Source organism: Anopheles bellator, chromosome 2 (genome assembly GCF_943735745.2).
Source record: "Anopheles bellator chromosome 2, idAnoBellAS_SP24_06.2, whole genome shotgun sequence".
Classification (NCBI taxonomy): domain Eukaryota; kingdom Metazoa; phylum Arthropoda; class Insecta; order Diptera; family Culicidae; genus Anopheles; species Anopheles bellator.
The window spans coordinates 59055550-59072606 of record NC_071286.1 but is presented as its reverse complement, the minus strand read 5'-3'; the positions used below and the strand labels follow the sequence as shown (position 1 = coordinate 59072606).

Below are 17057 nucleotides of genomic sequence, written 5' to 3'. Positions count from 1 at the left end.
TTTCCGTTCTTCATTACGCCTATCGTTTTTCATCGGCGGAAGTGACAAAAGTGCAAAATCGAATCACCGTGTTGCCTTTTTGCTTGCGCTGCCAACCGATCGGTGCAGCCGGTCGATGCCGGTCCTGGAGCCCGGGCCTGCAGTAGTGCCGACCCGGTGAGCCAGCAAAGAAATCACAAGGCGCAAGGCGCAAAACAATGCGAAGACAGGCCGGAATGCTGCATCGAACGACGTTTGTTCACGGCTTCCGGCAACAATATGAACAACAAGCCGTAACTTCGTCCAAAACGGAAGATCTGGGACTCGGGGCCGAAGGTAATGGCGTGGCGTTTCGATGCAGCGCTATGCAAATTCGGTGCGGATTCCATTTTTCATCCCACTCGATTCGATTGCAGCGCACCGGAGGACGTGCGCAAAACTGCTGTTCACTCCATCCTGGATCTGAACTGTTGTTCCCTCCAGCACCAGCACCGGGATTATGTTTTCAATTAATCTCCGATAAATCGTTTGGTAATACCAGATTTTGCTCTCACAGTTGATTTATATTAGGAACCTCGGGGGCCGGGTCTCGATTGAGCATCGGCAATGTTTTCTTTCGATAATGGCGCACGCTGTACGTGCTGTTTGGTTTTGGCTGCAGTGTGCTGCTGTTGAAATGATTTCAAAATATGTGATCAAAGCGCTGCAAAGTACTTGAAAGAGTCCGGTGTAATGCAGGTGCCGGATTCTTGAGCTTTTTATACTTTTTAAAAATATGACTTTGGCCGGCGGGTTGTTTCGTATCGAACACAAACCCTTTGAATCGATTTAATCAATATATTAACCATGCGGACTTCATTTAAAATGTTCTGTCAATTCATTGGAGCTTGGAGTTCTGTCGGTTGGAGATTTCTTGTAACAATTAACATTTTGTTGCTTTAAGTTGCTTTAAACAGTTTCTTTTTGTAATAAGGTTCAAATTACAATTCTCTCGAACATAAACAATGAATAATCGGACGATTTGTTCAGTAAAGTCAAATGATATCATTCGGGAGGCCACCAAGACTTAAAATCAGATTCCCATTTAAATGTCCCGAAAATAACATAATCCAAATCTACAAACACCACCGAAAGTAGTGGGTCGACGTGAAAAGAATGTCGTTGTCGCAAGCTCGCAGATAAAGAAGGGTAAGTTAATTACGCCAGGCTCAACTTCTCGCTGTAGCTTCCCATCTTTACCCGGAAAAAGACAATTCATTTCGGGCTTAAGGAGAAAAATTTAATTTTCCATTTTCTCCAACGTTCGCTACAAGGCAGTCTGGCAGCCTGGCAGCCTGAAACTGAATACTGGTTCTCCAGCAGCAGCAAGAATCGCATTATTTAATCCGCTTCATCCGGGGTATCGATTTGCACCTGGGCGTTAGCTAAATGGCTTTCGCCCAGCGCCAAACGTGATTATCGGGTAATTTGTGATGGGCAAAAAAGTGGCCCAAGAAATCGTGCAGGAGGATTCGGAAAGCAATTAGGTGCCAGCGTGTCTCGGCGAGGTTTCGACGGCAAAAATCGTACGGTTCGGCTGGTTTTTCCGGGGGCCACTTGGAACTTACCGACCACATGCAGATAGCCGAACTGCGTCTTCGCCGTCACGGTGTTGATTTGGCACATGTAGCGTCCCTTGTCCTCCTCCTGGACGTTTGATATGTGTAGGAACCAGGTCTTGTGCTTGTCATGCTTGTCGTGCGTGACACTGATGCGAGGATTCCGTGTAATTACATGATTATGTACAGTGAGGATTGCGGACTGCTCGAAGTGCATCCACGCTACCTGGAAGTGTAGTGAAAAGAATGTAATTGTAGATGGATTGTAAAACTCATTCATGTAACTAAAGCCATATACCAATTTTATTTTATGCCATTAAGAGTAATTTGTAAATTATTCCCAATGACTTCTTATTCCTATATTGTATTGTAATTGCGTAAAATGTAGACTTATTGCAGCCGAAGCAATACGATAGACTACCAACTTGTCATTGTCACGTGGGTTAACCATGATGAAACATTAAACATAAATAATAGAACTATGTGCAGCGCTGACACTGAATCAACAGGATCAGGTGTGGATCTTTGTTCATTTTATTGCACCACTGGAAAGGAGTCCCAGGAGTGGTGGAGGACTCTTTATCCAGTCACTTCCCAGATGATGAATCCCAATTGGGATGGGGTATTTGATCCAGTAAAGGTCAAAACGATGAAGGGCAATTCACAAAACCGAACTTGTTTCCTGCGAGCCACGAGAAATGACCTCGTTACATGGCCCTCGGAGCCTTACACTACCTTCATCTCGTTCGCTGAGACCACCGTCACCGCAATCGAAGGCGTTCATCATCGCAGTTCGTGAAGCGCTCGAGGGAAATCCAATTCCTCCCAGCTCAACTCATTCATGCTACTCACATAATGCGATTAATCTAAACCATAATTCGAATGTCTTCTGTCTCCCGTTTCTTTATTTGAGGACACTTCCGCTCACGTCATAGCTGCTTGTGGCCCTCGGCGTAGCGCGAGTGTTTGCTGGGGAGCAGCTGGGGATTTCTTTAGCCTCGAGTAGTCCCACTTCATGCATATGGAGGCAGCAGGGTTCCAGTTATTTCGGAAGGTGATGCTGAAACAACAGACTCCCGGAGTGGCGCCGTGGAGTAAAGATGCCGCCCAGGATCACGCTCTCGTGTCGGTGAACCGTATAATTTACTTTCACCTTGATTTTCGGCCCCCAGAGACCCATGGTATGAACCGGCCGGGATTGCGCCAAGAGTTTCGCAGAAATTCCCGTCAGCGAGGCGTGCACGGTTCTTGCGACGGGATCAAACGGGAAGTGATGGGAGCGTCCCTGGGATGCCGGAAGCACGGCCGTCGCTTCATCAGAGGAAGCATAACGAACACACAGCACTTACGAGGAAGAATTTATTTTCCCTTTTCTCGGGAAATTCTCTTCCATCGATCGAATGATCTCGAATGAGGGTGAAGCCTCCGGAGCGTACGAAGGATATGTGAAATTTTTATGTTTACTCTGGCAGTGCAATCCACGTGTTTTGCGGAGGGGAATACTTTTGTTTTCGGCGACCGACGGTAGGAGGTTGATCAGTTGGGTAAACATTTACCGAGCGGAGGTTGTTCCGTCCGTTCCGAGGGCATATAGGCTGCTTATGCTTAAAGGCGGAACCGTATGAATGAAACGTTAGTTGCGGTGGTTTTGATTTCATACGCCATTACGACGCTCGGCTTGTTTAATGTCAGGCAACTTGAAGTCGAAAAATGTGGTACGATTCCCGTCTGGGAGTCTTTTGCTTCTTCGCATTTCTTTTTTGGAGCATTTTCCGATTTTTCCGAAAGACGGGAGAAAATTCAATCGCTTCCAAGAATCACGTTCGCAGCAAGAATCGTTGGCCTTCGACCTACCGTCGTTGGGGAATGATAATGTTGGGGAATGATTTGACGACCGCTTTTATGCTCGTCTGCAGTACTGCAGGCCGATATCCTTTCGGGGCATGGCCCCACTTGGACAACCTCGACGCAAAGGTAGGGCGGTGTGTCGTAGAAGAAGGAAACCGTCGGCCGGTAGAATGCAAATAAACGTGAATTTTTATTAAGAAAATTTTCATGATTGCGTGCGCTGCGAGGATACACGTATCAGGGATACACGCCCAATGGGGCAGCGTGCGGCGTGCGTGGCGACTCCGGGTCGCAGCATAAACGCCGCTCGCAGGGCACGATTAGGGACGATATCTTTTTATTAAAAGATAACAATTTTAATAAAACCGGATTTGCACACGTTTCGTGCGACTGATTGGAGGTTGATGGACGACGCGTGGTTTGTGTTGCGAATTGTTTGCCGGCTTTTATTTGCAACGGCATCGCGTTTTTAAGAGATGTAGCACCAGACCACGTCCACGCTATAAGATGCTCGGGAAGATGGTCGGAGGCTTTCGAACTCACGGTGGTGTTGGCACAATTGCCTCCACTTAAATGGCATCATTAACGCCAATGGTGATTGTTATGGGAAGTAAACGTATGTTTAATTTCGGCTTTCGCACGTTACTTACTTTATATGATCCTAAGTTTTTGACGGAACAAGCCAGTTTGACGTTCCGTCCAGCAGGCACTGTAACATTTTCTATAACATCTGTAAATTCTGGCTCCTCGACGACAACTATGAAAAGAGAATGGAAAGGTGGCATTAGTTTCGTGTTGAATAGTTGACCGAACTAACAAAAATGTTGAAACGAGTTGTACTTCATCTTTAGATTGGTTAAAGTCTTATGCCTTCCTTGGACTATGCCTTCTTAGATGGCTTGTCGAGCGATACAATGCTTTGTGGGCAGTGCATAGCAACATAAGTGCTTCCTTTGATTAATTATGAGATCAAAAGTAGAAAATTTCTACCCAAAGGATGGCAGGCATAGAAACAATGTTATTTCTTCAAAACAAAAGAATTTGTAAAATGCGAGGAAAGAAAATAGATCAATCAAAATTCATTTAAAACCTTTGATTAAGTGTTCGATTTAGCTGACCGTTTTTTGGTTGACACCTTTATTCAAATAGTTTTGAAGTATCCATGCTACTTTTACATTATTGATAAAATATTTATGGTTGCTGATGGTATGGTAAAACTGTAACAATTTTAATGGCTGAAAAGGTAACTCATTTTCATGGTTTCACCATTGACTATGGTAGTTCATTGATATTAAATTCAAGAAATGGAAAGAAGCTCTTCAAAACTGCATGCAAATATCCTTCTATATCGAATATGCATCGGCGACAACAATGTACGGTTATTTGACTATTTTCACAACCAGCGACACGTAAAGCTGCTGTCCTCTTCATTTTCATCTTCACTCCATAATTGCTTCGAGCAGCATTATCGGACGAGAAGAATCAATATTTCTTCCAGTAATCCAAAGAAGACGCTCCGTTCGTCGCAAACAATTCATTTTACTTTATCACATCGCGCTTCCCTACCACGGACCGTCCTCTTTAACGTTTCCTCGCTCCAGCCTTGGTACTAGGGTACGAACTGTTCGATGAACCGTCGAAGAAGTTTGGTGAAGGTTTTTTTTCTCATCTGGTGACTTGAACCGATGCCAACATCTCGATCGGGCCCGAGTGTTTGAGAGGGTCGTTTTGTCTTCTGTCGCCGGTAAATTTGCGCGCCCGCCATCGTCGTGGTCTTGGTGGAGAAACCGCATTGGTCCGAAGATAAATTGCAACAATGGTTATCAATTTCTCGAACCGAAGGCAGCCACCTCCTTGAAGGCTGGCGCCACGAAGGCGCAAGAGTTCGAAGGTGCGTTCGCTGGATGTCCGGGTGGAGTTTCTCGCCGATGCTGTCGCCGATGCTGGTGCGATACTGTTGTGTTGGGACGTTGTGTCGGAGGCCACGCCGCTCAACAGGGCCCGATGGACAGGGTGTGAAACTTGCTTCCCGTTCCCGTTGGCTGTCCCCACAGCACCAGCAAGCCAGAAGTTTAAAAGTGCTGATGCCAGCCGCGCGATAGTGGCAAAACACTGTGTCCCTGTGAGTGTGGCAGCAGCCGACACCGGCCACCGGAAAACCGGAATTGAAAGCTTCCGAAAAAAACCACGCCACGTTTGTTGCGAAACTACTTCGCGCAATGATCGTTGTGGGCTCCAGGACAAAAAAATGCTCAATGTCTGACGGCGATAGTGCGAAAAGTCATTCTTCCTGTTTCCGGCAGGGCGACCGATGGTGACAACTTCCGGCGAGCGAAAAGTCGCCCAAAAATTGGTGGCGAAGAGAAACGGCCGATCGAGAGCAAAGTTAAAACATGTACAAATAAATATTCGGCCAAAGTTCGCGAACGAGTGTGAAGGTCGAAGGTGGTCGCGTTTGTCACACACCACCGGAAGTGAGCTCCGGGTTGGGCGTTTTGTTCGGGTTTTTCTTTGCGAGTAGTAGACAGCATCGGCAGCAAAATCGATAGACGAAAGCAGCTGCTGCCGGAGTTTCGGGGGACATCTTGGGGGCATCTTAAAACCCGACCCCGAAGCACTCGTTAGTATTCAATCTGCGACTTGGCGATACTTTGCCGGCCGTCCTTCATGTTTTGTTTCATGGATAGTTTTCGTAAGGACTCCCACAAGAGCTTCTTTCTGCTCTTACACTTTTCTTACGGCCCGTTCTGCTGCAATGGACGACCCATAAATGAGCAGCATCGGGGTTGACTCAGAAATTAAATTGACATAAATTGGCTGCCGTCGGCAAGCCCAGATCTTGACCGGCAGATTGCGATCTACGACGGGATTGCGAGACGATGACTTCCTACGCATCACGTCCTTGTCACCACTCGGCCGAAATTTCCTCGATGGGTTGATTGGGCCGCCGATACGTTCCTCGCCGTATATTCGGAGTAGCGTTTTTGCTGCCTCATAAAGTCGTGTTTGGCAGCTATTTCCTACGAAGCCGCAATGTCATGAGTGATGGGGAGCGACGGTTTCTAGTTCGCCAACGGATGCGGAACGGTTCTTGATGATGGCGAAAACTTCGTCAGTGCTGCGGACTGCTGAAAGGATACACAGCGGAATCGAACGATACGCCCTAGATGTCGGTACCGATCACTACGAGCCTCGTAGATGTCGAGAGCTTGTCGTTGGTTGGGATTTTCGTTGGCTTCCTTTCTGGCAAGATGTTTCCCAAAGACCGTTTGCTAGAAGACGTCCTTGGAACGTGGTGGTGCACTGGAATGCCGTACGGTGTTACGTGTGGGCCAGGTGCCTGGCCCAGGACACGCCAACTGCCACACATAAGAAGCTACACCGGGGATCGAAATTAAATTAACGGTGTTTTATCGCTTTCGTCAATTGATTGTTGTTGATAAACTAGACTTTTGGGTGATTTTAAATGAAATTTCTTGAATCGTCGTGTGTGCCCGCCCCACGTTGACTGACATCCGCGGGAAGAATGTCGATGAGAGTTCAACTCGTTTGGCTGTTATTCGGAAAATTCGGGAAACCCGAAGAAAAGTTGCGCGCCGGCGAACTGCGAATGAATACCAATGAATGCTATCCAAATACGAGTGATTACGTGCTCTCTTCATTACGAGGGTTATTATAAGAGGGGACATCGTCATCATGGTCCACGCCGGGATGTTAGGAGTTACACATCTTTGGTAAAGCTCGCGATAACTTTTGATTTGGAGTTTTGTTTGCAGTCGTTTGGCTGATTTTGTGTTTTGCTGTAACAGAGATTGTTGAAGAATTACTTACACTGAACTGAGATCAGGAAGTATTCCTGTCTGGTTTGTAGAAGCAATACCAAAGTACCCAAAGCAGGAATGGAGCGGTTCAAGTAGCAAGAATAGAAAAATTTTCTAAAAGCAATCAGGTTCGACAAAAGTTACCATTTACAGCGCGACGGGTCAGAAAGGTATGGTAATTCTAAATGAATTCGTTCTCCATTTATACACATCGAAAGAAGAGATCGAACTTGAGAGTGATTCTAGTGCGTTGAATTGAATGTAGTTTTCATCTTCTGGTCACGCTTTTTACTTGAGTAAGAAACTCAAAAATACCAAGAATAATGTGATAAATGTATTCGTAATGTATGTAAAAATCATGTCATTTCATTTAATCATAAAAGTTTGCAAAAAATATAGGAGAAACACTATTTTTGCTTACGTCGAAAAATTGTATTCCATTGATTTGGGCCAAGGCTTCTTTCGTCAAGCTTGTTCTGTATTTAAACTCTACAATTTAATTTACTCATGAACTAAAAGAAATCATGTTTTATTATAATATTTAAAAAGTTACGGTTAGGTTTGTGAACTGCTTAGAAGCCTTGATAGTTGCGATTCGACATGTGTGCTGTTGTGAATACTATTGGAACACTATTATATCCCAAGAGGGCCCGAAGCAGCAGCGCTTATCTATCATGCGTATTTTCGAGAAATATCAAACAGTTAAATGATTCTTGTTTATTATTATTCTTCGTGTAGGAGTATTTGCTTATCATTTGTTTAGTTTCCTTTAGAAACTCCTGAATTGGAACTGAAAAATTGCGTGTTGTGGTTTGATTAAGTTGTTCATTTTGATTTAATTAAAAGTTTAACAATTTTGTCTTCATTGTGAACCGGTGAATCGGTTTTTATGCATAGTCGTGAAGTGCAAACCTTGGCTTCAACTTTATCAATTTTAGCAAAAAACTTTAAGCTGGAGCCTAATACGGTTCTGCCCGTCCCAAAACTAATGAATACATAAATAAACAGTTCTTCGGTACACGGAATAATTACTTTATTGCTTGAAGTAACCCAAGAAGCAAGTTTTGGCCTTAAGTTGTACAAAAAGATTTCTAAACCCATTGACGATTCTTGACTCGTGCGTTGCCCGTGGGAGAGTTATGCATTCCAACGAGCTCATTAATGGAGCTCATTTCCACCGTTTCCCACCGGATTGCGCCGTACTTTACCATGGGTGCGCCAAACTTTGGACACGGTAAAAGAAAGCGAAACGGTAAGCGAGAAGAAGAAGATAAAGAAACCGCGGGCTCACACCACGCGGGAAGGTGTTCGATAATTATAAACGGAAGTCCCGTTTCTATTCATCACCGGAAGTGACGTTGACGGACTAATTAACCAATTAAATCTTAATTACGTAAAACCGATAATCACGTCAGCGACGTCGCGGGTCACGATGAAAAACGGTCACCGGGAAAAGGTTGCGCGAAAGAAGAAAGGTACCCTCCCCCTCCGGGCCCCCTATTCCCCCTTCGTACGGCGTTTTTCCTAAAGATGGAAAACTCCCGCGGCACGCGCGAGAGTTTGTTACAGAGAAATCAGAAAGGAAATCCAATGCCGAAGACGTTGTCAGGCTGCCTTCCCTGTGACGCTTCTCTTACGTCACAAAAGTGATGTGACTCGTGATTCGAACCGACAGCGACGAGCGACGCTACTACCATCTGGCCCGCAAAGGCTTAGTGGATTGGCACGCACCTCGGTGCTGGTGGAAGAACGGAAGTCAATCTGTTCGGATGGCTCGGAAGCTAAAATGGTCTAATTGAATGCGCATAAAAGGCAGGCTCGAATCGGCCCGCCTAAGACGCCCGTCTTGGGGGGAAAGGGCTCCCACTGGCTTGGAAGGGGACCACCGCATTAAGATAAATGGTTTCCTGTTTCCGCTGCCGGAACGATAAACAGGCAGATTAGGTGAGGCTCATTTGAAGGCTTCGGTTTGGTCGTTGAGATAACTTTTTGCGTGTTGACAAGAGTGCCGACGGTTTTCCGGGGCCGGATCCCGAAGCTTATTATTAGTGTGTCGGTCCGTTTTCCGTTTTTGATAAGCGTGGGAAACTCTTGTCACTTGGGTGCGGTGTGCCTGTTGAGCTTTTGCGTTGAGCTGGTGGTGTCAAAAAAGGATCATTAAGAAGAAACCAATATTAGCCGACGGATGAAATGTGAAAGTGATTAACTGACTGGCCGGGGGCTTCGCTAGGGTCTCGACAAGCCTGTCGATTATTCATATTTTTATCACATTCTTTTTATCTTATTTAATATCGTACGATAGTTAACTATTATTATAGCATTGTTCTAAAAACAACTACGTGAATTGTAAATCATTATTAAACATTTTTACTTGATTGTCTAACGATTGTTTATCGTTATCAGTTTCCAAAAACTTGCTACTCATTCAGAACTATCTTTCTATTGTATCTGCGCAAAACAGGATCGAAGGTTTTAAGGCCTTTGTTTTAAAGTCGAAAAATAAAAGCTTAATTGTTACGATGGATGAGAAGTATGAAACATTTTATCTGATTGGCATTATTTTGTCTAAGTTAAACCACTCGGTATTTCTGAAAAAAAGGGGAAACAGGGAACACTTATCAAATTTTAAGAGATTCATTTTAAATCGATGAACAGATATCTGCTTCAACTTAAACCAGCAATTTAAAAGGACGAAAAGTGAAGGTAAAGTTAGTGCTTAAAACGTGGTTAAGGTACGTTACACGCCAACATGAGGTCTCGAATATGCATGCTTTGTGCTAGGCAAAATCAATAATTAGCAATAAGTATTGAACAGCAACGTCTTTAATTATGGTAAGTCGATTCATTCGTTGAAAATTATTAACACTACACACAAAAGCAATATGCCTGCAACTTTCCGGTACCGTAGCCGGATAGAAAACACAACAAATCCATCCTCGGCCATCAATTTATTACTGCTCTATCATCGTTTGTGCGCGCTCTCGCTGACGTTCCATTTGATTAAACTAACCCCATGGATGAAAGGCGACGGCAGCGCACACGGCACCGAGTTTCCCGGACACCGGGAGCCGCCGTGGAAAAGCGTGTTGCTCCTTTGTTGACGCTGGGGACTCAAATTTCTTGCCGGTTCGGGCAGTGGTCGTGCGCTTCCGAGTGATGCCATTCGAAATCAATTACCGTATCCTCCCAGCCGCCACGGGAAGCTCGCACGTTCCTGGCCCAGCTGTCCAAAGACAACACAAAATGACCTCCCGTGGTGATGATGTCTGCAAAACACTCAACCGACATTGACACTATTCCGCCCACCGGCCCTCCCCACGCTACATGATCCGATGCTCACACACCGGCGACAAAGTTCATATGTGCAACGTTCATTTACTGGCCCGGATCCGGCTGGCAGGCTCTCTGGTCCGGTTGACTTGCCGCTCGGTCCGGTGCCATTTGCTATTTGAACTTTCGCATCTCTGGCTTCGCGGTGGCCGCGGACTCGGACAGACAGAGTGAGAGAGGGAGAGACAATTTACGGTCGGCAAATTAAAAGCTACTCCTGTGAATGGTTTTAATCATTTAATACCCCCGGGCTGTAAAATTTAATATTTCATTAAACAACCATTGGGCCGCCATCGCCGGTGCCACCGTGCTGACGAGCAGATTGTAAACGGACGCGCGCCACGGTTTGGGTGCTGTCCTTTTTTCCGGCGATTTTAACGCACGACGCGATGCACGCAGCCGACGCCCACCGGGTGCATGTGCAACGCCACGAGATGAATGGCACTTTTTATGCCACCACCCGAGGTTGACGACCGGAGGGGCGAGTAAAATGATAATTGTCCCTGTGGCTGTGGCGTTTGGCGGGATTCTCGATTTGTTCAAACAAATTCGTGCACTTTGTAAACGTCCTTTGTCAAACCGGTCAAACGCGGAAATGCTTGTTAATTCCTTTATCGCACGCGTGTGTATGTGTTTGATGTAGGACTTCTTCGAATAACGTCCGTTTGTTCGGTTGATTTCCATGATAAGATTATGTTTCACCGAATGAAGCCGTTAAGCGCTGCACTAGGGGATCGTCGGTTGAAATGAGGTTGAATATGATAATGTAATATCCAATTAAGTGATCATTAACGTGCAAGTCGTATGTTTTCTTAAGTAGTTCTAGTTATTAATAAATAAATCCCTCGTAAAGACTATCGTTCGAAATTAACAAACTAAAAGAAGTCCTATCATGATCCTCAATAGATGCAATCATGCAACAATTCGATAGCTAATTATCTGAAGATTTTAAATGTTAACTAGTAGTAACATGTTGTTTGTTATTGGATATAAGTAGGATAAAGTGACTCAATGCCACGTGGCATTAAGTTAAATGACTCAAGTGACTTAATGCCATTCGAAACATTTTCATTTCAAACACTTTGATACCTTAGACTAATTAAATGACTGCAATTCCAATTTGGAATATCTCTCTTCTCTTATGTAATCAAACATTTACGTCTAATAAAGATCAAAGTTTATTAAAAACATTAAAAAAATCCACTATTTAGGTAAAAAGCGATCTTTTATTATGTATCCTCTGGTCTGCGTCCCAACTGACTGACCCGAGAAATTGAGTTTTAAGCGATAGTTGCCGCTGCCATCTGATTTTGGTCAATTTTGTATCTTTCATCCTGTAATGAATTAATCAATAATCGTTAATTTAGGGCAGTCGCCTGTGCTGTGGGTGAGGATATTTTCGTCAATTGAGTTTTCGCCAATATATTTCGCGGATATATTTTATCCGTAGCTTTATCAATCAATATCCTGATAAAAACTACTAAGATGCTAAGTGCAATGAATAGAATAGTAAAGTATATAAAGAAAACAAACAGTATTTTAATAGTTTCTAATCATGAAATGCGGTAGGCATAGTCAAGAAAATTTATAAATTCTACAATTGCTCACAAAATTTATAACACCATTAATCATTATCATTATCATTTCTAACCAAATTCATCTTCTGAATGTCACAAGGATGTGATAATCTCGCTCATTACTTCTGATTGTGCCTTTTTATAAACAGATTTCAAATAGAGTGAATTGTTGTGTAATTGTTTTTGTTTAAATATGAACACTAATCGAAACTACTATTTAACGCTTCATTTTGGCATCAATCCCCATTTTCTGGCTGTGGACGGTGCAAGCGAGCATCATATTTCCCGTCCGTTACATAATTAATTGTTTGCAATACAACACAACTGGCCTAGTGCGGTGAGCACCTGTTTTATCGATCTTCTGCCCTGACGATGACTGGAAAATGGGTCCATGTGTAGGTGTGTGCGTTACGGGTACTTGAAATGTTTGCGGATGAAGAATATTCCCGACGATAGAGCATCTCAGCTGTAGCGCCGTCGAAACAATAGGGCGGCAGGGACAACGATATAACACCCGAGATAAGCATAATTGGATCATCCGTTTTCTGAGTCTGAACTTTCCACGTGCCGTGCTTGCCGTGGAAGCCGTGGATTTTAATATGCTTTATTCATAACTTTGATTATCTATTATCACATCGCATAAATCTCTAATGAGTTTTCACAATTCACGAAAACGCCAGTGAATGAGTTGAATTAAATTCTCACTTTGGCCCTGGCCGGGCTTCTTTGACAGTGTCTGGCACTGTCGCAAGTCGCTTCAATCGTTTCGACCGTTTTGGGGTTTTATGGTTCGCCGGAGAAGGCATGCACCGTTGTGGCGCGCTTATGCTACGAACCGCATGCTTCCGGAGCGTATTGTTCGTTCACCCGTCGGCACCAGCCCCGTGGGCGCGGTCGTGGATCGTGTCGCCTAATTGCTGAACCACCAGCCCCAACCGTTGTTGATTGTGACACGTGATATGGCACCATAATTTTCAAACACTTGGCGTGTTGAATTTGCGCCACCGACACGGGTTGGAGTAGGAAACAAAACACTGTCGGAGCGGAGTGTCAAACGATAATGGTGGCATAAATTTAAATCTAAAATGAAAAATGCGTCACTATTCTAAAAAAATGACGTAATGGCAGTAAGTAGCTATCCTTATATGTATGGTAATGCGAAAAGCGGAATACATAAGAACTGCCGTAATGATTAGTTTACTTGGCAACTTTCATTTTCTTATTAAAACTCTTTCGTTCATCGCTGATAAATCTTAAGTTAACATTTAGTTTCAAACTTGTCAAACAGAAAGGTGTTTTTATCTTTCTTTCTGGTATAAAGCCACTATTGGGTCTATTGAAGTGGCCGTTTTGCACTGGTTTTGTATGGTATGTATGGGCACTTTCACTAAGATTAAGCTCAGGATCTAGGCTCCCGACGAGTTTCAGTATCCAGAACGTCCTTCTATTTTCTTATGCTAAACCTGCTAAATTATTTGCTTATGCTGTACAGTAAGTTGTGTAGTTATGTGGTTCAAGAAGTGTTTCAAACTTGGTTGGTTTTCAATTACTTTTCAACTAATTTATCGTTTAAGATGAATAAGGTAAATTTTAATCGAAATAAGGACGCAGAATGAGAAGAGTCTTTTATCACTTCCAGCCCATTGCACCCTTCCTAGCAATGGAATGTTTTAGAAATCTTTGTAAAAATGTGTTGCCCATCAAGAAACGAATGTTGGAATGCGAGGGAAAGTACCGGAGCCCCTTTGCCAATGCAAACGTTTCCATTTGCCGTCTAATGTTTGACGATGGTGCAGAAAGATGCAGATTCACAAGAATGGTGGGTGATTAAAACACCCCTCTCTAGGTACCCCTGGCAGACCCGTAATGGGGCTTTAACCACAAGAATGTGGTTGATTGAATCATCGCATCATCGGCTGTTGGGTCCTCGGACGTAAGGATCTGCCGAGCGTAAGTAGGAACGTCGAAACAGTACTGTGCACGGTGCAGCATATCATTTTACGCCATCGCTGGCCGTAGGACGATGACTTCCGAAAGCAAAGTGCACATTTCGGGAAAATCAGCACCACCCGCTTGGGTTTCGAGGTCGGTAAACGGGGGCTTACCATGTTTCGCAACACTAACCGCCGGAGCGGGGATCGGTTTTGCTTCATCCCTGTGCGGGAAAGCCACATGTCGGTGTGTCGTATTTATGTAAAACATGACCACAGCATCACGGCGCCTGGCTGGCTTGGACCGAGGACCGAGACGTGTACGTGCCCTTTTCCGTCACGGTGTCGGTGGTCCTGCACTGGTTCTAGCGCCATCGTTCGGGAACGGGACCATCACGCCAGCATCGATTGACTGACAAGGCCGTAGTAGTGCGCCGGCAAGTGTTGCGTTCGGTGTTCAGCTCCCTTTGATCGGTAGCATTACGACATAGCATTAGTGGGCGATGCGGGATTTTTGCTCCGCTACACCACGCTAGGACCCCTCGGACCACTCGTTGGCAGTATGGGCACAATTTTATATGTTGTGTTCGTGCCTTTTCCCGAGCAGGTTTTTTCTTGCTAACGCATCCCGAAGTCGTTACGGTCAGCTGATGGCGCACCGAAGATGATTGCTTGGCCGTGATGATATTGCTTCACGACGAGGACCATATTGTGACCCCCTTCAAGTGCAGACACAAGTTCAGCTTCCCCAGAATCCCCAGGCGCTCCTCTAGCTGCGAAGTTCCATTGACCAGCACATCTGATTACTATCTATTGTGACAAGGGCGCAAGTGGACGAATGTAAGTGGAATGACTAGAGCGATGCCAAAAGGCCGTTGTTTGGGTTGGGTCTGATCGATAACCAGGGTTTTCATGGAGGATACAACTTTTTCGCTAGACTCTCCGAAGAAGTCGGCCAATGAGAACAATATTGCGATTCAAGGTTAAGATGGTACGATTTCAGTATCTTTAACTCTCTTTCCATTCCTGGCTTTAGCTTGTCAGATCAATAAATATTATATACTGTTCAACGCGATGTTGTAGACATGATTAATATAACATGTGTTTACGTAAGAAAAGGACACAACAAGGACACATCCGTTTGCAAACCTATGACACCAAACAGAACCTATTGAATATATATTTAGTTTCGTTTAATTATCTTATTGTGAGCTTTGTGTTTTGCTGAATGTCAATTTAAATAATTTATGAGATTTAGTAATTGTTTATACGTCTTGGTGTTGAATAATCATAAGAATCATAACGAAATAATCATAAGAAACGTGATACGAAGAGGCTAGAAAGACACGTTGTTTTATTTTACTAGTTTTATCACCTTGAAGGATGACTGAAACTTCGAAATATTTTGTGCAAATCATCGAAGAACGTGAAATGGCTATAAATACGAATTGAAATGGTAAAACCAACAAGAAATGGCAAATATTTAATAAAATTGAAACCGCAATGTACACAATAATTAAAGGATATGAGAATGAAGACCGTTTTCATCGTATAAACCTGATGGGTTAACGAACATCAGAAGGAAAAGATAAACGTGTAATATACACATCAACGACGAAACTCTGCCTGTTAGTTCGACACAAACAATGTGTTGAAAGTAAATCTGGCCTTTTTCTCGAAGAAAATTTTTCAATTTAGTGGTAAAAATGACAATATTTGTAAGAAAGTTTGTTATTAACAAGCTAGTAAGAAGCTCATAAGAAAGCGATGACGGTGTATTTTATGAGAGCGATTCGAATCACTGCGAAACATTGAGCACCAAATGAGCATCACAACTCCATACTCATTCCGGAAGCATAATTATGTGGCAATTATCATACTGCCGATAATTACATATTCGCTACCGAGGAAGGTGTGCAAATTAATGCAGATTCAAAACGACTTCGTAAAGGTGGTCCAAATATCGACTAAACATCGACTGGCGGATGGTGTCTTCGAGTGACAGCGTACTAACCGGAGCCCAACCAGACCGATGTTTGTATGAATACACAATTAGATTTTCATCCCTCATCCCCAGCCAGCATCGTACTAGAAGCCGAGAGATTCAACTGGCAGCGTTCAGTTCCAGTGAATGAAACTCTTGATGGGCCCCGTTCCCCACGTTGCATAATTACAATTTTCAGCGCTTCCGGTTTCCCGGGAGCGTCTCGCGGGAGCCGAAATTACATGGCGCCATGTGCGCCACTTACCGTTGACTGCAGGTGCGATCCCTGTTTTGCTGGTAGTGTTTGAAGAGACCCCCGACGCCGCTAGAAGCATGAAGAAGAGGGCCTCGAGTGTTGGTAGGCCGCTCATCAGCTGTTCAGTGGCAGTGCCCTTCTCATAGCACGAGGTTATCGATCGCACTCCGGACCGGCTGTTCCGGTACGCTGTCGCTAAAACTGATTTCGTGTTTTTTTTGCACACTAATTTACCGCTGCCACTTATGTGCCCCTCTTTTTTGCTGGCCCGATGCTGCCGCCGCTGGCCAGGTCTCGGTTCGTCGTCGAGGGGAGCCGACAACTGCCAAAACTCGACCGGCACACGACCCTCACCTCACGGTACGACACGTAAGCCGGGAAAGCCCTCGGCACTGACCTTCGCGGGAGTCACTTTAAATTCACTTTTTGAGGGAATTAAACTTTGACTTTACGAAAACTGTGCACTGGGAGCTGTGGAGTGTAGCAGCAAGCAGATATACCTGGAGTTACAACTTTGTGCTGGTCAGGCTTTATTTTGGCCGTATTATAGTGTTTTATGTGCAGCGAATTCTCATTACGTGACCATACTGTAGTTGAGGAATGTAACCGGATGTACCAGGAACTTGATTTTATTCAACCAGCATCAGCAAGTGTCAGAAATGTAAATCACAATATTATTCTAAACGTGTTGAATTTAACAACATTGGTATAGAAACAGCCATATGATTGGTTG

At 44.3% G+C, this 17057-nt stretch overlaps 1 protein-coding gene across 1 annotated transcript in view; it reads right to left on the bottom strand.

Moving 5' to 3' along the window:
• LOC131209915 (lachesin-like) overlaps positions 1-16439 on the bottom strand; it is a 50892-nt gene extending 34453 nt beyond the window's left edge. The window contains 3 exon segments of the mRNA XM_058203074.1: positions 1587-1803; positions 4076-4182; positions 16334-16439. Coding sequence (XP_058059057.1) covers positions 1587-1803; positions 4076-4182; positions 16334-16439 — 430 coding nt within the window.
• Positions 16440-17057: the final 618 nt, after the last annotated feature.